General features: G+C 44.8%; 1 protein-coding gene across 2 annotated transcripts in view; it reads left to right on the top strand.

Moving 5' to 3' along the window:
* The first annotated feature begins 530 nt into the window (after window positions 1-530).
* Window positions 531-22,834, top strand: part of IL1RAPL2 (interleukin 1 receptor accessory protein like 2) — a 392,772-nt gene continuing 370,468 nt past the window's right edge. For both annotated transcript variants that reach the window (XM_056360133.1, XM_056360132.1), the window contains exons 1-2: window positions 531-850; window positions 12,790-12,890. In XM_056360133.1, coding sequence (XP_056216108.1) covers window positions 12,809-12,890 — 82 coding nt within the window. In that variant the 5' untranslated portion in view covers window positions 531-850; window positions 12,790-12,808. The remainder of the gene's footprint in view (window positions 851-12,789; window positions 12,891-22,834) is intronic.

The following is a 22,834-nucleotide window of genomic DNA, read 5'->3' as shown; positions in this document are numbered from 1 at the left end:
GTACGAGAGCGTGCAAGGGGTTTGGAAGCGGCTTCTCGCCGCGCAGCGCTGCGGGACGAGCTGCGCCGCTCCCGCTGCAGCCCAACTGCTGCGAGTTGCGCGGGCGGCCGGCGCTGCGCCCGGGCGCTACAGGGGGGCGGAGGGGGGGCGGCGGGGGCGCGGGTGCCCCCCGAGGTGCCCGGCCGGGGGGGCGCTGCGGCAGCGCGCTGGTGCCCGCCCCGGGGGCGCCTCCTCCGCTCGGAGCCCCGCAGGCTGCCGCCCCCCGGCCGCGGCACGGCTCTGCCGCCCACGGGCGCTCCCCCACGGGTCCCTCGCTGGTGCCGGCAGCCCCTTTCCCGTCTGGCCTTCTCGCAGCGGTCGGAGCTTCGGCGGCGGCGTTTTGCCACGCCGGTTGTCCGGTGCGGCGCGGGGCCGGCGGCGGCGGCGCTCGCCGCGGGTGCGGGTCGGCGGGCGCACAGCGGCACGGCTCGGCTCGGCCGCCAGGGGGCGCTGCGGCGTCTCGCTGCGCGGGGCGGGCGGGCGGCCGCACCTGCCGCGTGCGGGGCCGTCGGCGGCGGCGCGGGGGGCAGCGCCGGGCCGCTTCGCTCGCTCCCGCCCTCCGCTGCCGGCCCTCCCCTCACCGCGGCGCCGCCGCCCGGCCGCCCCGCCGGAACTCGACGGGGGGCAGCGCCTGCTCCTCCGCGGCGGCGGCGGCAAGCCGCGCTCCGCGCACACGGGCGGCCCGCACCGCCCCCGCAGCGGCGCCGCCGGCCGCAGCTCGCCCTGCCTCCGCGGCGGGGCCCGCCCGCAGCCCGCCGCCCTCGGACGGGGCCGTGCCGGCATGGAGACCTAGAGGGGAGCCACCGCGGAGGTAAGCCCTGCCGCGCAGCGCTGCTGGCGGCGATTTCCTTCACCCCCCTTATGTTGCTGTTTTAATTAAAAAACAGTTTTCCCTCGCAAAAAACCCCCAACAAACCACCAGCAAAACAGCCAACTTGGGGTGTAAGGACTGTCCCCTCGGCGCCGCCCCCGCCGTGCGCGGGACGGGGCTGAGGGGCGGCTGCTCCGTGTCCCTCCTCCGCCCCGCGGCGGGGGAGCCGGGGGAGCCGGCGTGCTCCCGGGGTGCTGCCGGCACCGACCCCTCGGTCCCGGGCGGGCGGCCCCCCCGCGCCCTCCGGTGCCGCGCTCCCCCGGCGTGGCCGCCCGTGCCGGGCCCTGCGGCGGCGCCGGACGCGCGTCCCCCGCGAGGGGAGGGCGCGGGCAGCACCCGGGCTCGCACCCCGCCACGCCGTCGCGCCTGCGGCTTCCGGGGGATAAAAGTGTCGCTGCCGGGGATTTAAGAGAAAAAACGCGCGAGGAGTCGCTTTTTTTTGGGGATGCGGCAACTTGGTGCAGCCTGTGGAGAAGGTGCTGGCTCTTGGCTGCTCGGAGGCACCGTGGCGGCGTCCTGAACGTCGGGCGACTCGGGAATCTCCAGCTGCCTCCCAAAGTTTTGTGGCAAAAAGGCTTTAGTTTTGCTTGGGGTCTGAGGGAAACCCGTTCATGGGCACGAAACGTCTCTCAAGAGCTTGATTTAAGCAGCTGTTTTAAAAGAGGCTCCTGGACGGCTGCCTCTGCAAGGATCCAGAGAAGCTGAAGTTTCTGGTAGGAGATGCCGTAAGCCGCAGTTTCTCAAAGTTGGGGTAAGGGCTGCGTGCTTTGGGCAACCTCTGCTCCCACTGGGATAATGCCCACCCATAGGCTTTGTACCGCGAGGAAATACCCATCCTGGCAGGAACTGGCACTTCCCTGTGCTCCTGTGCAGTGTTTATACTCTCTTGTTTTTAACCTGATCATTTTAAAAAAAAAAATATAAAATTTAGAGTATGTGTGGGTTTTGTGGCTGTTACGGTAATACCGTCAAGAGTATGTGTAGTCTTGAGGTTTTTCAGTGAATGGTTAGAGGTCGGTGCGTGGCGAGGCGAGGCGCTGCCTGCGTGGGAGCAGCGAAGGGCTGTTGCAGGGTGCCCAGGCGCTGTGCGAGTGTGATTGCATCCCTGCCCAAGAGAGGCACTCACCCCAAACGCCAGCTGTCACTGCTTGAAAGGGGATGTTATTTCTTAGCAGAGATTAAACTGTGCAGCTGCCTGGTGGTCTGTGCTATCTGTCAGGTATCTCGGCTGTAAGAGCAGGTTCTCTGCTTCTGTGTAGTGTGTGGGAAGGGGCTTCCCTCCGGAGGCAGCAGCAGGCCAGCTTTGAGGACACGGTGGCTGAAAAGCTTTGCTCATGCCAGACCTGAGGCAGAAGGTAAGTCTGGGGAGGAAGCTGACAGTCAGGTTCTTGCTTTGCAATAATGGACAAGTGGCTGAGGAGGAGGTGGAGGGACAGGCTGGGATTTGGGATTTTGGGCTCCCTGAGCCAGTGGGGTGTTACACACATACAGTCAACGGGAGAGGTGAAGACTTCTGGCAGCTTACCAAGGCACAGGCAGTGCTCTTCAGGATTTGGCGAGTCCGTGGTTAAGCAGGGCTTGTGATTGGTGATGTGCGGGATGGCTTTCCAAGAAATTACGAAGGATCACATCCTTTTGAGGGTGTTTCTCTGTGCAAAGGAGACCTCTTGCAGTGGGAGGACGGGGGCATGCTCTGACCTCCCCGCAGAGTGCTCATGTTGCTAGGCAGCAGCTTGCACCTCCAGCCTGCTCCAGATCTGAGTCTGCAAGGGGAGACCTTCCTCTACTGAACTAAAGCTTTCTACCTGGTGACCAAGGATGCTGGAAAGCACATACCCTGCATACACTTCTGGCCTGCTCCTGGGTGCCAGGGAGGGATGTTCAGCTGGGAATGTTCAGGGATGTTCAGCTGGGAATGTTCAGGGATGTTAGCCGATCACAAGACTTCCTTATACTCACCTCCCTGCTTGGGCTGCAAGTGAGCACAGGGGAGAGAGAGGGAAATCTTCAGTTGTTCAAGAGTTCTCTGCAGACCACCCTTTTAATTTAACAGTACCTGGAAGCTTATAGGAGTTTGTCTTCAAATTGTTTGGTGACTGATGCCTTAGCAGTAAAGTGGGGGGCAGGGGAGGGAGGGAGAAGGAAGGAAGATTTGCTTGCACGAGGGGTAAGAAAAAAACCCAGTTGTGCCACATTAATGCACTTGGCCACCTTTAGGCTGTTTTAGTGGATGCCACACAGTTGCTGGAGCCCTTGTACAGATGTGGCACCAGCCAGCTTTGTCTGAACTGCTTTGTATCTTGCAGAGCTGAGTGATGGAAAGCCTTTTAATCTCCAGGGCTGCCAGTCTAGTGGCTGCACTTTGAAGCAGTGCAGTAGCTGAAGCTGTTGGAAACCAGTGTGGGGGCACTGGCCACTCTCCAAACAGAACTCAGATCAAAAAAGAGCCTGAGAGAGTCGGGAGGGATTCACAGGCTGCTGGGGAGAAGGTGAGCTCAGCAGAAGGTCTGTTCTTGTGGCACAGATCACCCCTGATCAGGCAGGGACTGGCCTGAGGTTTCTTGGTTTGATGGAGGCTGGAGGCCAGGGCCTCAGAAGAAGCTGCGCTTTACAGCCTTAAGCCCAGAGGAGGCTGCAGAGGAGTGAAGAAGGCAGAGGCAAGTAGGAGCGTACTTGCTGGGCTCAGGATCTCAAAGGTGTTGTGCCTTGCCACTGTACAATAAGCTCGAGCTATGGAGAGTTTAAAAGTGCGTGTCTGGAGGTGTGGGTAGCTGCTGGCTCCAGTTCCCTGCGGAAGTAATGGGCAGCTTGCATATGGAGGCAGTGTGAGTTAGGAGCCCGGCAGAGATGCAGATAGGCTGCTGGAGAGAGAAAGGGGGAGGAAACGGGGACAGCGTATGAGGCCCATACACCTTGGGATGCTCTGCGTGGTTGGAGATGACAGGAGCATCCAGGAGAGGCTCTCTGGTCAGGCTGGGTCTGTACAGGGATCTGGTTTGTTTGCATAGGCAGAGTAATTTGTTTCCTAACTGCCCGCAGGTGTTTCCTGGGCAGAGGAGGGCTCCTGTTACAATTACCCAGTTAAAGCTACAAACAATGTCTTGTTTGTGGCATTTGGAAGGGCGAGGCTGTTTGGTCCAAATTTTTTTGTGTCCTGGGTTGACATGCCCCTGTGGGACTGGAGGTGGAGGGAAAGTTCCAAGGAGCATATCTGTGCCTGGTGCAGCCAGCCGTCCCTGCTGGCTGAGCGGGGAGGCTGCCAGGGAGGGCTGGGGCTGGTGGCCTTCACCTGTGCATGTGAGGGAAGGGGCTGAGAAGTTTTACTCACAGTAAGAAATAAAAATCAAGCATGTGTAAGGTATGGACTTTTCCTACTCTCCAAAACATTCTGTCTCTAAGTAATCTCTCACTTCAAACTGAGGCTCAAGCTGAAAATATCAAGGGATGCTAAATCGTGAACAACTATTAAACAGCCTTAAAGGGCTGTATGGGAAACAGTGTCTGCTCTCTGTTTCTAAGCCTTCCTCAAACAATGTGAGTCTGAGCTATTTATCAGGAGGTCTTTAGTGCTGGAAAGGGAAGTGAACATTTAAACTGTATCACAAAATAAAGAGGCACTTTAAGAGGCTGTTTGCTTTCCAGGATGTCCAACTAAAAATAAACCTCTCTTCGAACAGCCTTGAAAAGAAGACAAAGGGAAGAGATCTTACCCTTGCTGAAAATAATGAGAACCTTTTTGCTAGCTTTGATGGTCAGGGCTTCCTCTGGCATCTGGTATTTGATCTAGGTAAGCCACCCATGGAATTGGTGGGAGGACCGAGGGGTGTGTTAAGTTCAGTGACAAAGCTGGTGGGAGAGAGACTGCATGTTAGAAACTTTTGTAGGGGTTGCTTGGCTAATCCTGTCCTTTCCAGCCCCTCTCCACTCCAAAAGCACTACAGGAAGAGAGTTCCTTCTATCCCTCTTGTCACTGCTTTATGTAACAGTTAAATTAACAAGGATGTCTACTTGGCAGGGCAATTCCAGGGCACATAAAATATATATTTTAATTTGATTTTGGTCTGCATTAGAACAAAACCCCATTGTTTACAGGATTTCTACAAAATATCTGCAAGTAATGTTCTATAAGCAGTTTCTCATGATTCTGAAATTCTGGGGGGTTTGCTTGCTTAATTAATTCTTATTTTTACCCAGACAAATCTGAAAAAATACATATAGGTAAAGGCTAGCCTCTGGTTATGTAAAGGAAAAAAAAATCCTTATCAAGAATATGTTTATCACTTTAAGGTACTATGAGATAGTGCTGAGTACAGTGAAAGCAACTTGCCTTTGCTGACAGCACAGCGAAGTGCCCTGTCTTGCTTTTCTGGAACTGTGCTTTCGAAGTGGAAAACTGTGGAAGAGTGTTTTATAAGAAGTGTAACAGCTAGTATGCCATCTTTTTCTGTTAATTCTGTTGTCTTGGAGCATTGTGTATTAGTTAGGGAAGCATGTGGCCATGAATGAGACCAAGGTATGAAATTCTAAGCACATCGCATGTGGAGTTGTGTTCTCTTGGTGCTTGTTTCATTAATGTATGGGAGTGAATGTGGACCAGGTTTGCCATGAATAGTGCAAATATTGTTATTGTGTAAATATTGCAGAGGCATGAATGTATATAGGAGCAGATATAAAGTCAATACAGCTGACACTTCTAACAACTGCAGTCCATCTTCTATGTGGTCCTGGAAAGAGGCCTGTTTTAAGATGCTGTAAAAGCAGTTCCTCTATAAAAGCAGGGAACATTTCAGCATGCAGATGGCAGCCCAGTCTAAAATCTAGTTCTGTTTTGTGCTGAGCACCTCTGTAATGAGCCTTGAGGAACACAAGGGGAACAAGAAAAGCAGTGTGGGGGGAAGAGGAGGGATATGCTATCTTTCAGGATTGAGACCTTTCTTTGAACTGTCTCTCTCTCTCCGTTTTTAATAGTTTTTCTACAAAAGCTGCTTGGGGAGCTAGGTTGGTATGAGTATGAAAGAAGCAAAGCATCTAATCTTTTGGCTTAATGCTTTCGCATAGGCTGCTGCAAAGTGGACAGACTTCCTTACTGATGTAAGAGCGGTGAGTGAGTTTTGAAATTGGTGTGGGTGAGAATGCACTTTGATCATCTCTTTTAATCCGAAATGTCTTCCCCTTTTGTGGTTAAGGCTCTGTAGTGGAAACCTGTGATCACTGGTGAGATCATCTAAAGCACTTAGGAGAAAAACGCCATGACCTGAGCAGTGGTGTTTGCTCAGTGGTCAGCAACTGAAGAGCTGGAGTCAGGTGAAGCCATGGGTTTTCCAGAACTTAAAGGCTTATCAGCAACTCTGAAGCCTAAGAGTTCTCATCAGCAACTTGCTATTTTTCCCCGTGGTGAGCTAAAAAGCAGGGTTCAGAGTCCTTTTTTTCTGAGCAGAGCTTCTCCGCAGCCCAGGGTGGGCTGGCTGAGTTGGGTCTGAGAGAGTAACCTCCAAATTCATCGCAGCCCAGAAGCTGTCTGCCCTCCTGGGACAGTGCCCGGTGGCCTTCTCAGTGTTGGGAAGTGTATGTGGTCGCCCAGGCCTGGGGCTCCTCTTTCCCCGCGGGTGGCTGTGATTACTGCTGCAGCTTACTCTGCTTTGGGAACTGTTTTGCTGTAACTGTGTCAGTTCTAGGACTTAGGCTGATTTAAGCTGTTTCTTAAAATCACTCCCCTTTCCCTGGTACTAGCATACGTGTTTAGCTTTCCAAGTGTAAACCATCTTCATGTTTTCTTCTCTCCCCCAGCTGGCTTTTCTATAATCTTCTAAGTACTTCTGCAGAGTGGTAAGAGGCTAAGCCCCGCTCTCTAGACTTAAACTCTCTGGGTCTGGCAGTCTTTACATTGCCTACGGTACTTCATGTTGCCTGAAGTACTGTATTGATTAAACCACAATCTGCAGGAGTAAATATATGTTGAATATTAATAGCTCCTACTCTAGTGGGGAAAAAAGGCTGTAAATTAATAGATCCATTATGTTGACCTCATAAACCATGAGGGCTTGAAGTACAGCTGTAATCCTCCTCCCACAACACGTATTTCACTTTGAATGTCTATAAAAGGCCTGGACTACTCGAATTTAAAAGCTGTGATACTGGACAAGCATATCCATATATCCTGGGATGCGTAGTTAGAATATTGCGAAGTTAAGACTGGAACAATCGTTCTCTGTAGAATCCAGGGTAGTGCTGAATCAGTACATCATTGATGGTGCAGCTGGGCATGAGGCTTAAAAAATAATCGCTAACTTTCCCACTCCTTTGTTGTTCTTGTTGTTCTTCCTTACTGTTGCTTTCTCTATTTCCAAGTGCAGGGGTTGTTATAATAAGGGAGGAGTATGATTCAGGGATTTAAAATCCAATTTGAAGATATAATGAACTTGAATTCTGTGTGAGTTGCTTAGGGAATTGAGGTCAGTGTGTGGTGTGAGCTGATAGTACTCGATCTGCTAATCAGCGCTGAGTAGTTCTAGTTCTTTTGGTTCACGAATCGTTAAGATGGGCTGCTCAGGTTTTTTTTGAATTTTCTGAGTAGAGAATTAGAATAGTGCCTGTATTGTATGCTCATCGCTAACGTCTCTGGTTAGCATTTTGATTCTATAGACATTGGAATCTTTATCTGTATTTGGAGTGTTTCAGGGGATATTTCCATTGCCTATTCTTCATGTTTGGCCATAAATGAGCACTATTTTAGGCAGCTATTGCATGGGAAAGTTCTTGTGATAATGCTTGAAGGGTTTTCTCTCTACAGGGCAGACCAGCCCTGCTCATAGTGTTGAGTCGGTTTGCTGCTTTAACATGACTAAAATAATTTCTACTCTTTGCAGCCAGGAATGTTAATGGGAGAAGTTACTGTGTGGAGGCCATCCATGGTATTTTTCTTTCGTGCCTGCCACTAAAGCTCATTGTTTTGTTTTGGTGTTACACTGTAAGGTGCCTTTTGAAGCTTTAAGGTGCTCTTCTTGGTAACTTCTGTGGTTGCCATCTGGAGGATATTTAACTTTTTAATGGATGCATTATAATCTTTCAAGCAAAACCTCAGTGTTAACACCTGAGAGGTGGTGCTGTTTGTTTCTTCTCAAATAACAGGTAAGATTCTGTGTTTACCCCCTTCACATCACAAAAGATCTGTGAGTTTTACTGTTTGTTCCTTTTCTTTCATGCAGCCTTTGGAGGAATCATTACAGATTGGTGTTGCAACCTTGTCAGGTGTTCTGTGTATTTAGTTGTGGTTCCCTTTGCTTCCTCAGGACAATACCTTTGTCTTTCCTTTTTGTATTGCTGTCATGCAGCTGATACACTGTTGAGCCAGTAATAATCCCAGACATTTTAGATGTCTCATTGTTGCTGGTTACTTTCAGTTCACACAACATAAGCGCTGCCAGGTTCCTTCCGTGCTTACCTTGGTTTTAAATTTCTCATAGAATTTCAGCTGAACAAGGAGAATTAGCCAGATGTGAATTTAGTTAAGGAGCTGAGTCCAATGGAGGCTCAAATCCAGCAAGACAAATGCTGAATGCACACTGCCTGGTAGAATTAATGTTCATTGCATATTTAGACAACTTAAGTGGCTGGTTATGATGGTGAAGATGCACAGTGAATTAGGCAAAATGAAATATTCTTTGATGCTTATTGAGCAACAGAGCGAAGAATGCTGCGTGACCCATATCAAGTAGAGCTGAAGATATGTTATTTGAACTAGCACGCATCTCTGATCTTACATATTCTTTTGTTTGTGTTTGAGGTATCGACAAAAAGGGACTGGTGCCCATTGTGGATTGCTTCTGTCCAGCATTTTATATAGACTGGAAATCTTTCAGTAATAAACAGCTGAAAGTGTGGTGTGTTGGCAGAAGAGAAGACCTGAGAGAGAGTTCATATTAAAATTCAAAGCCTTAAAAAGTGGAGCGGGGAAAAGGTTTGAAAAGAAATGAACAGAAGTCACTATCTAGCATACTGTAAAGACAAGGGAAGAATTACTGTTGCCATTTCATCCTTTCTGTGTGGGGTGAAAACCGTAATTTATGTCGGTGAGACTTCTCAGCAACAAAACCTGACAATTGGAAACCACTGAAGAGGTGGGCTGCTGTTTTTAATGAGCACCTTTTGCATCACTGCTTCTGTGGAGAAACCAGAACCTACAGAGCCTCATGGTGTGTCAGCAAATCTCAGTCTGTGCACAGATGTGTGCCTGAGTGCACACATGCACCACTTTTCTTGCCTTCTTTTGAAAAGGAACACTGTGTAAACAAAGCTTGTGGTAGAAATTAGAGCAAAACTAAATCATGTTTAAAGTAGGAACTTGGGCATCTCAGTGCTGGGTTTTGTGCAGAATATTAATGCTCCAGTTTCCTTCTTGTTTCTGAGTGCTTTCTGCTAACCTTGTAACTTGAAATTCTTTTGAGTCTGGGAAGCTATGCAAGCTAAAGTGGGTGCTGGCAGGACAGCGAGCAGTACATGAAGAAAATGGGATGCAATTTCACAAGCCTTATTTTCTGAGGACTCAGAAGAAAGAACTAAGTTTGTCAGCACAAGTGAAGGGCGTTAGGAGGCATACGGGAGTCAGGGTTTCTGTTAGAACAGAATTTGTGCTGCACCACATCCCAGTCCCCTTGTAGCTGCTGGATGCTTACGGCAGGCTGGGAAAGCTGCCTGAAGTCTGTGGTCTGTAGCACCAAATGGTATGGGGAGGGAAGGGGGAGCCTTGTTAGCAGTGGGATTATTGAGAATATAGTTGTCACCTTGCTTCTCCTCTGATGGTAGCAACCTCCCTTTACTTACCTCGATACAAATGCAACCTGGCACGTCACAACAAGGGCTGGATTAACATGTTAAGCGGTTCTTTTCTCAACAAGCACTTCATTCTGTGTCTCTCCTCTTGGTGATCTTGGGCAAGTTAGCTGTAATTGGTATTTCTATGTCCTTATTAAGTAAGATGTCATCTCTACTCTTCTGGGAGTGGTCCTAAACTTGGTCCCCCTCTTGTAAGATGTATCCAGTAGATACATTCTTTTTACAGCTGTGAGCCCCTACTCACAGCTGCTTGGAGTTGGCAGCATCAGAGTAAGCAGCTCCTTGGGGAAATGCTGATGAGTGCCTGTGAGGGGAGAGTTTGTCAAATGACAAAATCAGCCCTGCTTGGAGGAAAATGCCTCAATTACAGAAAAATGGTATTAAATGTTAACTGGTTTATCCCGTTTATTTATCTTCAGGCTAGCACAGTTTTATTCATGTTCTTCATCAGATCATAGACACTTTCCCATGCATTTATTTCCAGAAGTGCTGGTAGGTCTAGCACAGGGTTGTCTGGAGTCTCTAGTCTGTCCTGCTGCCTGATAGGTGAGCGAATGGCTCAGAGGAGGGAGCTGTGAGACTGGTCCCATTGGGAGACATGATGGGAGTCTTGGCAGGCTCAGCCCCAGAAATCTCCTGAGCAAATTTAGAGACTTTGCCTTGGACACATAGAACTTTCCCTGTTCTGGCTGCTTGACATGCTTCTGGAGGAAATACATCTTACACCATACCTTGCATTCTTTGTAAAACTGTATGTTTAAAAACCAGTTTGAACAGCATTGTTGTCTATGGCTGCCTGCTGTCTCAGGACAGTAACCAGCCAACCCCTTGGTCACACCGGTGTGACTGATCCTACCTTCTTCGGGTTGGAGGTCTCGAATGGTGAAGATGGCACTTCAAACTGATGTGTATTTTCATGCCAGCTTTAGTGGGGTCGTGTCAGATGTGACAGGCTGAGGCTCTGGGCCCAGCTGTGAATGACAGGGTGGTGGAGTAATTTCTTGCCCTTTCCCTACTGTGTTTTCCTGACTTTTGCAGGTACAGAAACTGACTTCCTTGGTGAGACCAGGGCTTCAAAAAGCAATGCTGATAGAACCAAGAATTTCCCTGTCTCTAGCATTAATGTCGGCCAGCAGAACTTGCTTTGAATTTTTAAGTGTATTTAATACAGCATAGCTCATTTGGAATGGGGATGGAGGGACCCATATGAAAAAAGACCTAGGAGTTACGTACTTCAGCTGTAATATCTGAAGGGAGGAAAGTGGAGAAAGTAATTTGTAAAGCTACACTTGAAAATCATTCTAGCATAACATCATCGTTACAATTATCTGTCACTAGATTTAGTTCAATTACTTTTTTTTTTAAGCTCTTTTGTCAAGATGGCCTTGCATGTTTCAGGATTTTGGTACTCCAAGGTGAGGTTAAGGAAGAGTGAATACTAATTCTGCCATTAACCACTGTCAGACAGCCTTCAGCGCTTATAATTCCTTGAGAACTCCTTTAGTGTCTTTACTGTGGGGAATCAACAGGCATAAAGTGCCCACGGGAACATAGAATTCAGGGGGGGGAAGAAAAATCCACTGCCTATTTATAATTTATAGTGTGGTAAGGTGAGAAGGGGAAAACTTCAATTTTAAGTAGTAATTTTGAAATAATTTAATAGCAGCATAATTGCCATTGTGTAAAAGATTATACGAGGTTCCTTACATTTTCTTCACACAGTAGTAAGCTGGTAGTAAAATTACAAGGGAAGAATATTTGATGTAATAAACTCAGATTAAGCTGAATAGTTTTTAGCGAACCACAGGGCATTGCACTGTCTTGCTGGCTTGTCACACTGAGCAAACGTTCAGAGCTGCCAGGGTCTGGGCTGGTCCCCGAGTTGAGGGTGCCTCTGAGCAGGCTGGGCGGGTGGATGTGGTACAGTGTTTAAGGAACGGTTCTGTTTCATTTGCCTTGGTTTTGGCTGCTAATGCTGGTAGTTTTATGCATTTCTGTTTAAAAGAAACTGCTATAAAATGCTGATTCTTTTGTCCCAAATAATAATTGTGTACTGATTTAGATGACTGCCCTCTTTATCTGAGAATAAGGGTCCTGATCAAAAGTCTTTATCTGATCTGGAGATAAATTCCTGGAGTCTAAATATATCAAGCCACTTAAAGGCCTGTGACTTCAAGCTAAGCATGTGTTTGAGGACTCTAGCTTATAATTAAATGAGAGAGAGAGAGGGGCTTTGCTGAGTTCAGATTCATTCTACCTGTTTTTAAATGCAGATAAGGAGCCTCAGTTTGCTCTTGCTGTGTTTTCTTGAATGACCTCATACTTGTAAATGAAAACAGAATTAGTTCCAGCAAAACTTAAAATTAAAAATACAATTTTAAACTAGATTTTTACTTTTTTTTTTTTAAATGTATGTAATATAAGGCAGGTAGTAAATTTCACAGGAGAGATTTATTTTATCTTTTTGGTAAGAATCCCGAGGCCTGCATTCATTGATTTCTGAATTTTGTTCACCTGTCTTTACCTCATTTTATAGGAGAAATCTCTGGAATAGCATTAATTCATTCTAGGAGCTTTTAAAAAGTCACCAGTGGGAAAATGAGGTTGCTAAGAAAAATTGCATGAATAACCTACTCTTTTATCTTTTCCTGAAAAATGTGAAGGTTTTTTAAGCATATGCCCTCTTTGTATGACATAAAACTAAGCTTGACCATCAGAGTCTCTCCCTTAAATAAGCTACAAAAATCTTCCAGATTATACCTGTGCTATTTCAAATAAACAGTTAAATCCTATGGTTTTGTAAAGCAAAATAATATTTTCAAAGTGTCATTTTAGAAGACCAACCCTTTTGTGTGTTAGATGCAAATAGTTCATAGACAGTTACTTCGAACTATTATGTTTTGCTACCTCTGCATAAAAATAAACCCCAAAGTCACTAGATTAAGCCATTGCCCTGTAATGGTTCTCTGAGAAATGTTTAACTGTAGCTGCTGCTTTGTTGTAGTGAAGAGCTGTGATTCAGACTTCATACTATGTTTGCATTTCAGCTGTCACAGAAAGTGAAAGATGAAGCCTCTTGTTCTCTTGGTTCTTGTGATCTGTACTGTAGTCAGCATGAATTTGAAGCTCGTGTCAAAGAGAAATTCTGGTAAGTCACAGAAAAATATCTTTACTTTTGAATCTGGACCTAGTGCTCATGCAATCAAGTGTTTTAGATGGCTGCTTTTTGTTTTGCATATATACTTCTTGTTCTCTTCTGAAAAAAAAAAAGTCATAACCAATATGGTTTGCTTACCAGATGTTACAGGATGAATTTTCTTGCTATAATGTTCCCTTGATATGACTTTAAGCTACTTGAAAGTGTTCTTATGTTTCCTTTTATGAAAAAAAACCCAAACCCAACCAACCAAAACCAAACGTTGATCTGATTAAAAACCCACAAAGGTAATAATGACTTTGGTATTGTTTTAACATCCAATCTTTTACTCATGCTATAGGATCTTCTTGACTGTGTATGTGCTTTGTGGTGACTTTTAAGTCTGGATGATTTTTCTGTGTGTTGGAAGGGCATCTTCCAAAAAGCCATGCCAGCTGTATGTGTGATCATATATGGGGGTTAACTGGGAAGAGATTTCCTGGGTAGATAATCATTGATTATTCTGGCAGTGGAAGGGCGTGGCAGGTGGTTTATTTTTACATCTGCTTTTGAAACCCACCAATAATAACAGAACACTTCAAAGAAGCATCTGGATAATATTTCATCTGTATTAGAGCCTGAAGTGACTTGTAGTCCATGCAGGTCTCCTGCCTCAAAAGGAATGACTTCATGAGACTGTTTGCCTTTTGAGTAAGCTGTGAGTTTGACTTCAAGCTGCGAGTACTGACTTTAGTTGGTGTGGCCAGTTTTAAGTTTAATTCCTGCATTTCTTGAGAACAGAGGAGAAAAGCTATTGGTTCATCTATTATTAAGAATTAGATGTCACATCCCAGGCTAGGAAGTGTTACTCTGGGAACCACCAGATGTTAAGCTAAATTCTTTCTGCTGGGCTAGGAAGTATAAATGGATGTTGCTAAATCAAACTAGTCCCCAGCCTTTTTTTTGCGGTTATCGTCCCCTGAGCACTGTTTGCCTTGTGAGAGAAGTCATGGATATTGGGATCTGGCTACAGTGGAGCTTGATCTAAACTTTGCTAAGGCTGATAGTGTTCCTGTTTTTCAAAACTGCTATTACTGGCCTGGATGGGAACCCCTGTGAGATCCATAATCTGTATAATTGAGCAGCCTTTATTCACTGGTGCCATGCAACACCACCTGGCTGCAAGGAAGGGCCTTTGCATTTCCTTTATGAGAACTACACATCTGTAGAAGTAACATGCCTGTGGTTATAGCATCATGCGGCTGGTAGTTTACCTTTAATTATATTTTAGTGTTTTGGGTTTTTTTCCTTAAATCTGCTTTCTTTCATTCTGCAGAATGTCTTGTGTTCTTGGCAGCTGTTGACAGTATCAATTCAGGCTGAGTACTGGTGGGAAAAATGCTTTAATATGTTAGACTACCCATTGCTAAATATAATCCAGTAGTGAATAGCTGGTTCTTTTTCTTTTCATTTGATTGAATTGGTATACATTGAGTATAAGATGAAGGGGAAAAATGCACGTAAAGTAAAATTACAGTTTCTTTGCAAGTATATGATCATGTAGTTGGTTTTCACCTTCAGTATTCATTCTGTCATGCGTGCTGATTTTTAGGTTGCTGTGTAGAGCAAACTATTGATTTTTTCTTTTTCTACGATATTGTGTGTGAAATACATTTTCTGTTTGTGTGATTTCAGCACTTGGGACAAAATTGCTAATTTGACTCCCCTTTCTGAAAGGGGTCTTTAGATAAGAAGGACTGTTGTGTTGCTTGGGGCTTCACTAAATGTTACATATTGTGAAGGGACAGACGCTCCAGAGGCTTCCAAATAACTATTTGTATTGTTGTTTAAGTAGAAGATCAGAGACAGTGGATGGAAGCAGCCAGGCAAATGTGTAAAGAAACAGTAGGACCATGTTGCTGAATAGGGTGACAGAAGCCGTAGTGTGCTGGTGCTGTAGTGCAGTTTGGTTTTTTTTATTGGTGTCTTGATAAAGGAGAATGGGAAGGGGAAAGTAATTTAATGGTTATTTGTGGGCAGCTGCACTGCGGTGTAAGCAGCAGGATGTCTGAAAGCAGGAAGACTGCTTTAGCTGCAGAGGAGAGCTGGCGTGGGGTGTTCAGATGACACCCGGTAGACAGGATCTGTGCAGCGGTGTTCTGGATGGATATTGTAGTCTTGGGTCTTGCCAGCTGTTGGGATGGGGATGTCTAAGCTGGTGAGCATCCTGAAAAGGGGAAGGGAAATTGTGCAGACAGTTATGTAGAGCTGTTTGAAGCAGTGCATGGAAAGTTCTGACACTGATGATAAAGACAGATTTGGGCCACTAGGGCAATAAACCAGCAAAATCAGGGTATTGGTGTCTGCTGGCTTATGTAGATTGGCATTTTTCCAAGCAACACATAGAATTATTGCACAAATGGCCAGAATTGTGGTTTGTGTTAAGTACCAGAGCAATTATGAAGTTGACTAGCATGTGTGTAACATTGCATGATAAAATATGTCTTGTTTAAGGGGTAGAGAGTATCTAAAGAGAGCAGAGTTGAAGAGGACTTGGGGGTGGAGCAATGAGATGTGGTAGTGTCTTCAGATAATACAAAGGCATCACTGAGGCAAAGGACATTAGCAGTGAAACTGAAGTTGCCTTAAAGAGAACAGGGGTTTGGCTAGGAAGGCATCTTCAGAGGCTGATAGGAAAATAATCCTTTGAAACCAAGGAATGGCAGCTGAAGGGAGGAAAGTTGAGGATGACAACTCCAGACAGCAAATGCAGACAGTACACAGGGGCTGGACAACAGGCAGGAGTCATTAAAGAGGTCAGGAGTGGAGGATCTAAGATGTCAACCAGGGTGATGAAATGGTGCTGCAGTTGCAAGCATAGAATTAGTTTGCTGAAGAAACAGTCCTTATAGAAGGGAAGAGAAAAGCTGAACTGAAAGAGATTTGTCTCATGTCCTTTACTTGCCCTTTGTTATAGATTCAGGTGTCCATATTTCCATTTGGAGAAGACAAACAGGAATGCATGTGAGTGTCACAGGTTGAGTACCTTGCAATGCTGCAAAAATGATACAGAAACTTGTAGCAAGTTGAATTGTTTGGCTGCTTCTCACTTGAGATGTGGTGCCAAAATAATTAAAAAGGGTGAGCTAATTTAATTATGGTAGTCAGATTCTTCTTTACAAGCAGCAACTTCCAGATGCTCCAGAAAAAATCTGTCACGTCTACAGAGCAACGATTGCTGTTTGTGGTGGGAACAGAACCGTTTGCCTCGAGCATCTGTATGAATGTGATGTTGATTTAAGTTTCACAAGCATTTCTTAATATTAAGAAGCTTTTCTGAAAGCTGCAGGTCATCCTTTTTGTCTGCTTTAAGAAGTAAAGCTGAGCAAATAGCTAATGCTGGGACTGCAGCCTTAGCAATGCCCTAGAAAGGGTATTTTACAGGTGGAGGTTATACAAATAAATTGAGGATGTGGGAGCTGCTAGGTTCCCAGCCGGTAGGTGATTTCCTTTTAATCTGATTAAGTGACTTCTTTTCCCAAGCCCTTTGTGTACGGTGCTTTGAGTAATCTTAGCAGGGAATATAAAACCAATTAAAAAATCATGGTATTTTTTAAGCAAAAGATTTTTCAGGTTATAGATTCTGTTTGACTTACGAGACATAATTCCATTAGTGAATAATTGATGCCATTTATTGTTGCTGTATTTATTTGCTGAGCTGAAATACCCTGTCTCAGCATGCTAGAGCTCCAGAGGGCATGCCAACCTTGTGCGGAGGAGCATGGCCAGACATCCCCAAGATTTCTACAAGGCTGCAGGCTGCAGAGCTGGCAGTGTCTTTCTGCAGGTTAACAGGGCTTAATTGGCTCGGGTCTTGTACCAGTATGTTCTACAAGCTAGAGAGCCAGCTTCGTGTCTTCTCTGTAGCGTCAGATGGATGTGCTCTAGGATTCTGGCCTTCCTTTTCCACCTCTTTATCTTGGGACCACCCAAAAGGCAGTCATGTGCCAGAAGATCAAGTGTCTCTCTCATCCCTCCAGCTGCATCCAACTTTGTCACCAATGGCCTGGGAGAGAGAGGGCTTGACTTAGCATCATGCCTTGCTGTGTATGGGCATAGCCAGTGTCTTAACTTGTTTCGTTGACATTGCAGTGGTTGGGACATAGTGCTTTTTTCGATATAATATTTTGACATATTTCTCTCTATATATACCTTATATATTTATATTACGTGTCTATATGTTCATATATTTTATATATGAGTTTTTATTTATGTGAATATATTTTCATAGACATATTTTTATATATTGATATACATATACATATTGATAATATTAATATTATGATAAAGGATTAAAATCAACACGTTTATTTGAAACCGGTTGGCTTGATGCTTTGTGCCTTTTAAATGCCATGCATCAGCTTACAGTGGTCTGTTTCAGGAGACCTTCACTTTCCTAATAGCTGCCACGGCTCTAGCCTAGGATTTCCCTCTGCTCCCTTCTGTGAAGCCCAGTCTCTGTATTGTTGCCTGATCACTTTGGCCATGAAAACCATGATGTACAAGGAAGTGGAGGTGTTTGTACTTCACAGGAGACTCATGGATTTTTCCTTGGTGTGGGATATCCCGGAGGAGCCTAATTCTTACAAGTCCATTGCTCCTGCTGGAGCAGGCCCCTAGAGGAGCTGCAGGATGAGCATTCGCAGTTGCCATTTGCTTTTTGTTTGCGATTGCATCTGCCTGAGGAGCTGACTTCTGGCCCTGTTGTGAAATGCATAGCTATGAGCCCTCCCAGTTTCTGAGATAGAAGAGATGCAAAAGAGGCTTTCAGCTTTTACTTCCTGCAAATAATGTACAGACATAGAGGAAATGGGAGCTTGGTAACACTAATCAGCACACGCCAATCTCTTTTCCCAGAAGATGTTAAGTTACTCAGAGCTCCAGAAGACCAAAAAAGTCAGAATCACTGTTGTTCTAAGATGTCATCAGTGCAGGAATGTCCAGTCCCTCTTGCATATGGTCGTGTCTGCTCACGGGTTCATGGCTGCTGTCCATCTGTTCAGTTTGGCTCAGTGGGAAGCGAGGAGCCAGGCTCCTGTGCTCAGTTAGGTCTCGGGGAGGCTACCAGCCAGTGCGGTGTGAAGCACCGGTAATCTGTGCACCTCCTTACTGGAGTCTCAGCCTTGGTTTCCTCTCCTCGAGGCAGAAAGCAGCATTGCAGCTAGACAGGCCTATCTGGGAGACAGCTGGCAGTGTTTAGACATTCTGTTTGCTGGTGGGGTGGGAGGGAGGGAAGAACAAGAAAGGAAATAATCTGCTAGAGGCTTGGGGTTTTTTTAGTGACCTCAGCCTGACAGGGTTTAAATATTGGACTTACTTAAACACTCAAATTTTTAGCTATTACACTTGCTTAAAACGAGTTCATGTATAATTAAAACAATTAAAATATTGAGTTGATACTTAAATATTAAAGCTAGACTCCTTTCCCAAAAGGGAAACCGCAGCTGTATCTGAATAAAATAAATGAATGCAATTAAATTGTTCCAAACCACAGTAAATCACAAAGGTAGGATCTTTAGGGATAGGAGGAAGTAAGCAAAGCATGAAAGAAATGTTGTTTCCTCAGTTAAAAATCTATAATCTTCCACTTCTGCGATGGGCATCATGTCAGCTGTTTGGATATCTGTTCTACGTGTAGCTGCAGCATTTAAGAGTTTATTAATAATATCTGAACCTCTAGCAGACATAATGTCATGACTGAGAAATTTTCCAGCTCTACGCATTTAACCAGATAATGCTTCCCCCCCCAACGCGATGTTTTTGAATGAAAAAAACCAGATGCATCAAGGTATCTTTGCTTTGTTTTCCTTCAGATCTTAAATAGAAATTATAAGAGAGATCTTCGTATTTGTATTTCTGCTATGCTCACTTTGCGGGTGTGTGTCCTAGGTCTGTGTCCTTACTCTGACTGTCCTGAGAGGGAAAGTTGTTCTGGCATGTTTTGTTTTTCATCTTGTTCATGCAAATAGTTTTGGAAGGCCTGCCTCCTGTTACGTTCAAATGAAAGTATAAATAATACAGCTACAAACTTACCCAGAACACTGTCTTCAAGCTCAGCATGTTCATTAGTCCTAGAGATGAATGTCTGCTCTGTTTGGGACACCTATTGGTGATGCAGAGGCTTGGAGGTAACTTAGGGGGATGTGAACCTATGGGAGCTATAGGGAACCTGTGATGTAATGGTTTGGCTTTGGGTTAATTCCTGACCAAGAACAGTTTTGAAGTGTGCTTGGGTTCTTGTAATCTGAATACATGTTTAAGGCAGGTTTTACAGACTGCTGTATATATTTGAAGGAACGTAAATAAGGCTCCTTATGTTGAACTAGGTATGAATATTAATACGCATTCTTGTATCTCTGTCCACTGAATTTAAGAAAACTTTTTCTACTTTACTTTTGGAACCTTGCTTGTTGTTTGAAGTGCATTTCAGTTTTGAATGACTAGTGCCTGTGACACATAATAGAAAAGAAATTTCTAATATGTATTTACTTGGTTTTGCCCTGAATGTAGCTGTGAAAGTGGTAAGCAGTAGAATTGTGGGGTAGGAGATATTGGGATCACTATGGGAAATAATGGGAGAAAGGAAAATTAAGATACATTTTTGGTTGGGTTTTGGCATTTAAGTTTGGAGAAGTTGGCTTTACAAATACTAAAGGAAACATCAGAGGTTGCCTCTTTCAGGAGGTGCAGGGTTAAATATTTCCAGTTGTTGACCTGTGGAGAAGGAAGGAATTCTTTTCAGTGCAATGCATGTATGTGCAAATGTTAGTATATAGACCTGTGTGAGATTGTTGTGGTACTGTTATAACTTGCTGAAGTAGAAATGATTGCCTGTCTATGACTTGAAAGCAAAATTGATCTGAGCTGCAGTGTCACCTCTAGAGTGTACATTTTATCACTTTATTAATCTATCTTTCAAATCCAATTGATTCATTCCTACAAGAAGCATGATTAACACTTATAATACTGATATGAAAACATACATTGCTTTGCTGCTGGAGACAGAGACTTAGATTAAAGTTAAGCTTCTGACCTGAGTACTATGCTTTTCCGTGACAGGGTGCCAGGCTGCCTGTGCCTTCCAGCCTCTGCCATCAGTTCCTTCTTGTTTACCCTCCCCTTGTGGTTCCTCCTGCAAGGCAGGAACAGAGGCAGCATGAGGGTATTTCTGTTAGTTTGACTTGTTTGAAATACCCTCCACCTTTGAGATTCACAAACCTGTAGCTTTGTTTTGCAGTGTATGACCTATTGAAACACATTCTGGGTCACTTTTTTTTTTTTTTTTTTTTTAAGGAAGGTATTTTGACACTTCAGTATGAGACGGATGCAATTCTTTGCACGTTTGAGGGATCAGTATTGATTTAAAAAGGTATCTGCTGAGATTTCTACATCCGTTATTCCAGATGGGAACCGAAATAGTAATTGAATAAGTAGGAGACTTTGGTCCAGGCAGCTGTAAGCGTTGTTCAGTGGCTTTTAATAAAGAAACTGGAGCCAACAGCAGTACCTGGCATGAGCTTTTCGTATCTGGCTATCTCATGTGTGATGTTGTAATGAAGTGGGAGGAACAGGGACCTGCGTGAGACCCTGACTGCTAACCTGACCTACCAGCCCCTGTGGGGCAGGAGGCATCAGGTAAAGCGGTACGTGTCAGGGCAAGCCCTGTGGGATTCAGCTCCCCTTTCAGCGAACAGGCCTGAAACAGGGCAGAAGAGAAAGCCTGAAGTTCCCAAGTTCCTTTCTAATGTTTAAAGTACAGTATTTTGTATGTGACTCCTGCGTGTGTCCGGGGGGATGTACTGATGTTTAGGCATCCAGTAACCATGCGTACAGTTTAAACATTTGTTAGAGCTGTGTAGCAGAGGCCTTGAAACATGACGGTGGTATTATTTTTTGGACTTCTGGTATTCTGATTGTGCTTTCTTAGCTTGGCAGGGGTTTTTTAAAAGTCTCATGGGACTACTTGGTGTTTTTCATAAACATCTGCTACTGTGATATTTAATACAAGTGCTTTTTGTCTCTAATCTTTGCATCATAGTTATTCCCATTTTACAGATGGTAGAAAATCATCCAGAGACAAAGTGATGTGAAGGTTGCCCAGCATACTGGAGGTGATGGGGGGGAATAACAGAAATAAATGTTTCCCTCTGTTCTGTTGGGTTGCTAGCACTTCAGGCAAGAACTGGGAAACTAGTGCTATCTCCTAGAGAAGTTTTGAGGCTAGGTAAGCATCTATATAGAATGTGCTTTTGTGTCCTTGTATATATGTGCTAGGGAAAAAACATTTGTAATTTCTGTTAATTTTCAGTAGAAGACAGTAAGATGTGTCTAATAGAAATAGAGGAGGAAGATGAGAGAGGTTCTGCTATACCAGGTTTTGTGCACTAGTTTTAGGCTAAGAGCTTTTGCCTTTAAGTAGTTACAAGCCTGTTGTGTGTATTGGCTATAAACAAACCGTGCTTCCAGTGTATAGTGGAGGACGCTGGAGCAAAAAACCACAACTGTAAATTGGCATATGGAATACCTAAGGGACCATGAGCATTCAAGACGCCAATTAAGTCTCTTGAGTAACCAGGTTTATACAAACCTGTATATATACTTACTCCCCTGACCTAAAGAACAATTGTTGATCATAAACTGCAGTGACTCTGCAGGCAGCAAGCTGCATTTGAGCCACCCTGGCTCCATCTGTGCTTCCCTGGTAGCCACCTTTAGATTTTTAGCAATACCAGGAACTTACGTTCTGTCATCAGGTGTGTGAATAGCTTCAAACAGCTTTATCCAAGGACACCTCAGCGTATAGTCTAACCAGATGTTCGTGTTTGTTTAAAGAAATGCTGATCCTTTCATCCCGTTGTACAAATACATATAAAATTTGAGTGCAAAGTTGTTTCACAGATACTTTTTTTAAATTTATTTTTTATTATCTGAGAGTTAATGGATTTTGTCTGGTGTGTTGATGATAGAATTAACTTAGTGTTTGTGAAGACTGATGGTAATATAGCAGATTTTTCACAGGAAAACAGGAATTGTTTGTTCTTGGATTTAAGCATTATGTTTTTGTTTTGCTGTGCACTCTGTGATCCGAAGGTTATTTGGATCAATGTGCACAGCCACTTCATGCATGCTTTTGCTGTCTTACATGTTCAGCAAGATATACATGTGGGTGGGCCTTGAAGGGGAAGAGTAATGCGAGATATAATCATTTTGATGCCTTTGAGCTAACGGTAAAATGCAAAAATATAATCACATTCCACAAAACTTCTTTGAATGATTCTATGAATTGCATTGGTCAGATTTTTTTTTTTCAGTGATACAATTTCATTTTGAGCAGTAAATTCCCTGAGATGGATACATTTCATAAGCAATGGAAAACAGCTAGAACATCAGTCACAAAGGCAGGGTTATTCCCAGGCTCTGTTCCTCTGGGGCATTCAGGAGTTGCAGCTGAACACTAGGACTTCTGGGGTCCTTGATACGGATGTTGGATGAAGAAGCTGGACGACTTTGAGCGAACAGTGGTCAGAACCCTTCTGCTCCTGGGATTCCCTGCTGGGGAGCAGGTGGCTATGTAAATCTCTCAGGCTGCCTGCAGAGGAGATCTGAAAACTGAGAAAGCGGGAGCGTTTTAATAGAGCCAGGTCACCCTGCAGGCTTCCTTGGCTCCTAGGTTGGAGGTGTATCTGTGGCCATCAGCACTGGTCTCTGGCATGCCTCCCTGGTGAAGGGGGACCACCTTCTGGACCTGCTTCTTCCTCTCTAGTTGCAGGCTCCTATTGCAGAGTAGGTTTTGTTGAGAAAATAAACCAATTTTAAAGTATTTCTGAAACTCGTTTGTTCTGGTACTTGTGGTTTAGGAAAGCAAATTTGAAACTCAAGCCAAGAAAATAATTATT

Source organism: Falco biarmicus, chromosome 14 (genome assembly GCF_023638135.1).
Source record: "Falco biarmicus isolate bFalBia1 chromosome 14, bFalBia1.pri, whole genome shotgun sequence".
Taxonomy (NCBI): domain Eukaryota; kingdom Metazoa; phylum Chordata; class Aves; order Falconiformes; family Falconidae; genus Falco; species Falco biarmicus.
Note: the sequence above shows the minus strand (reverse complement) of the source record. Positions and strands in the feature narration are given on the sequence as shown.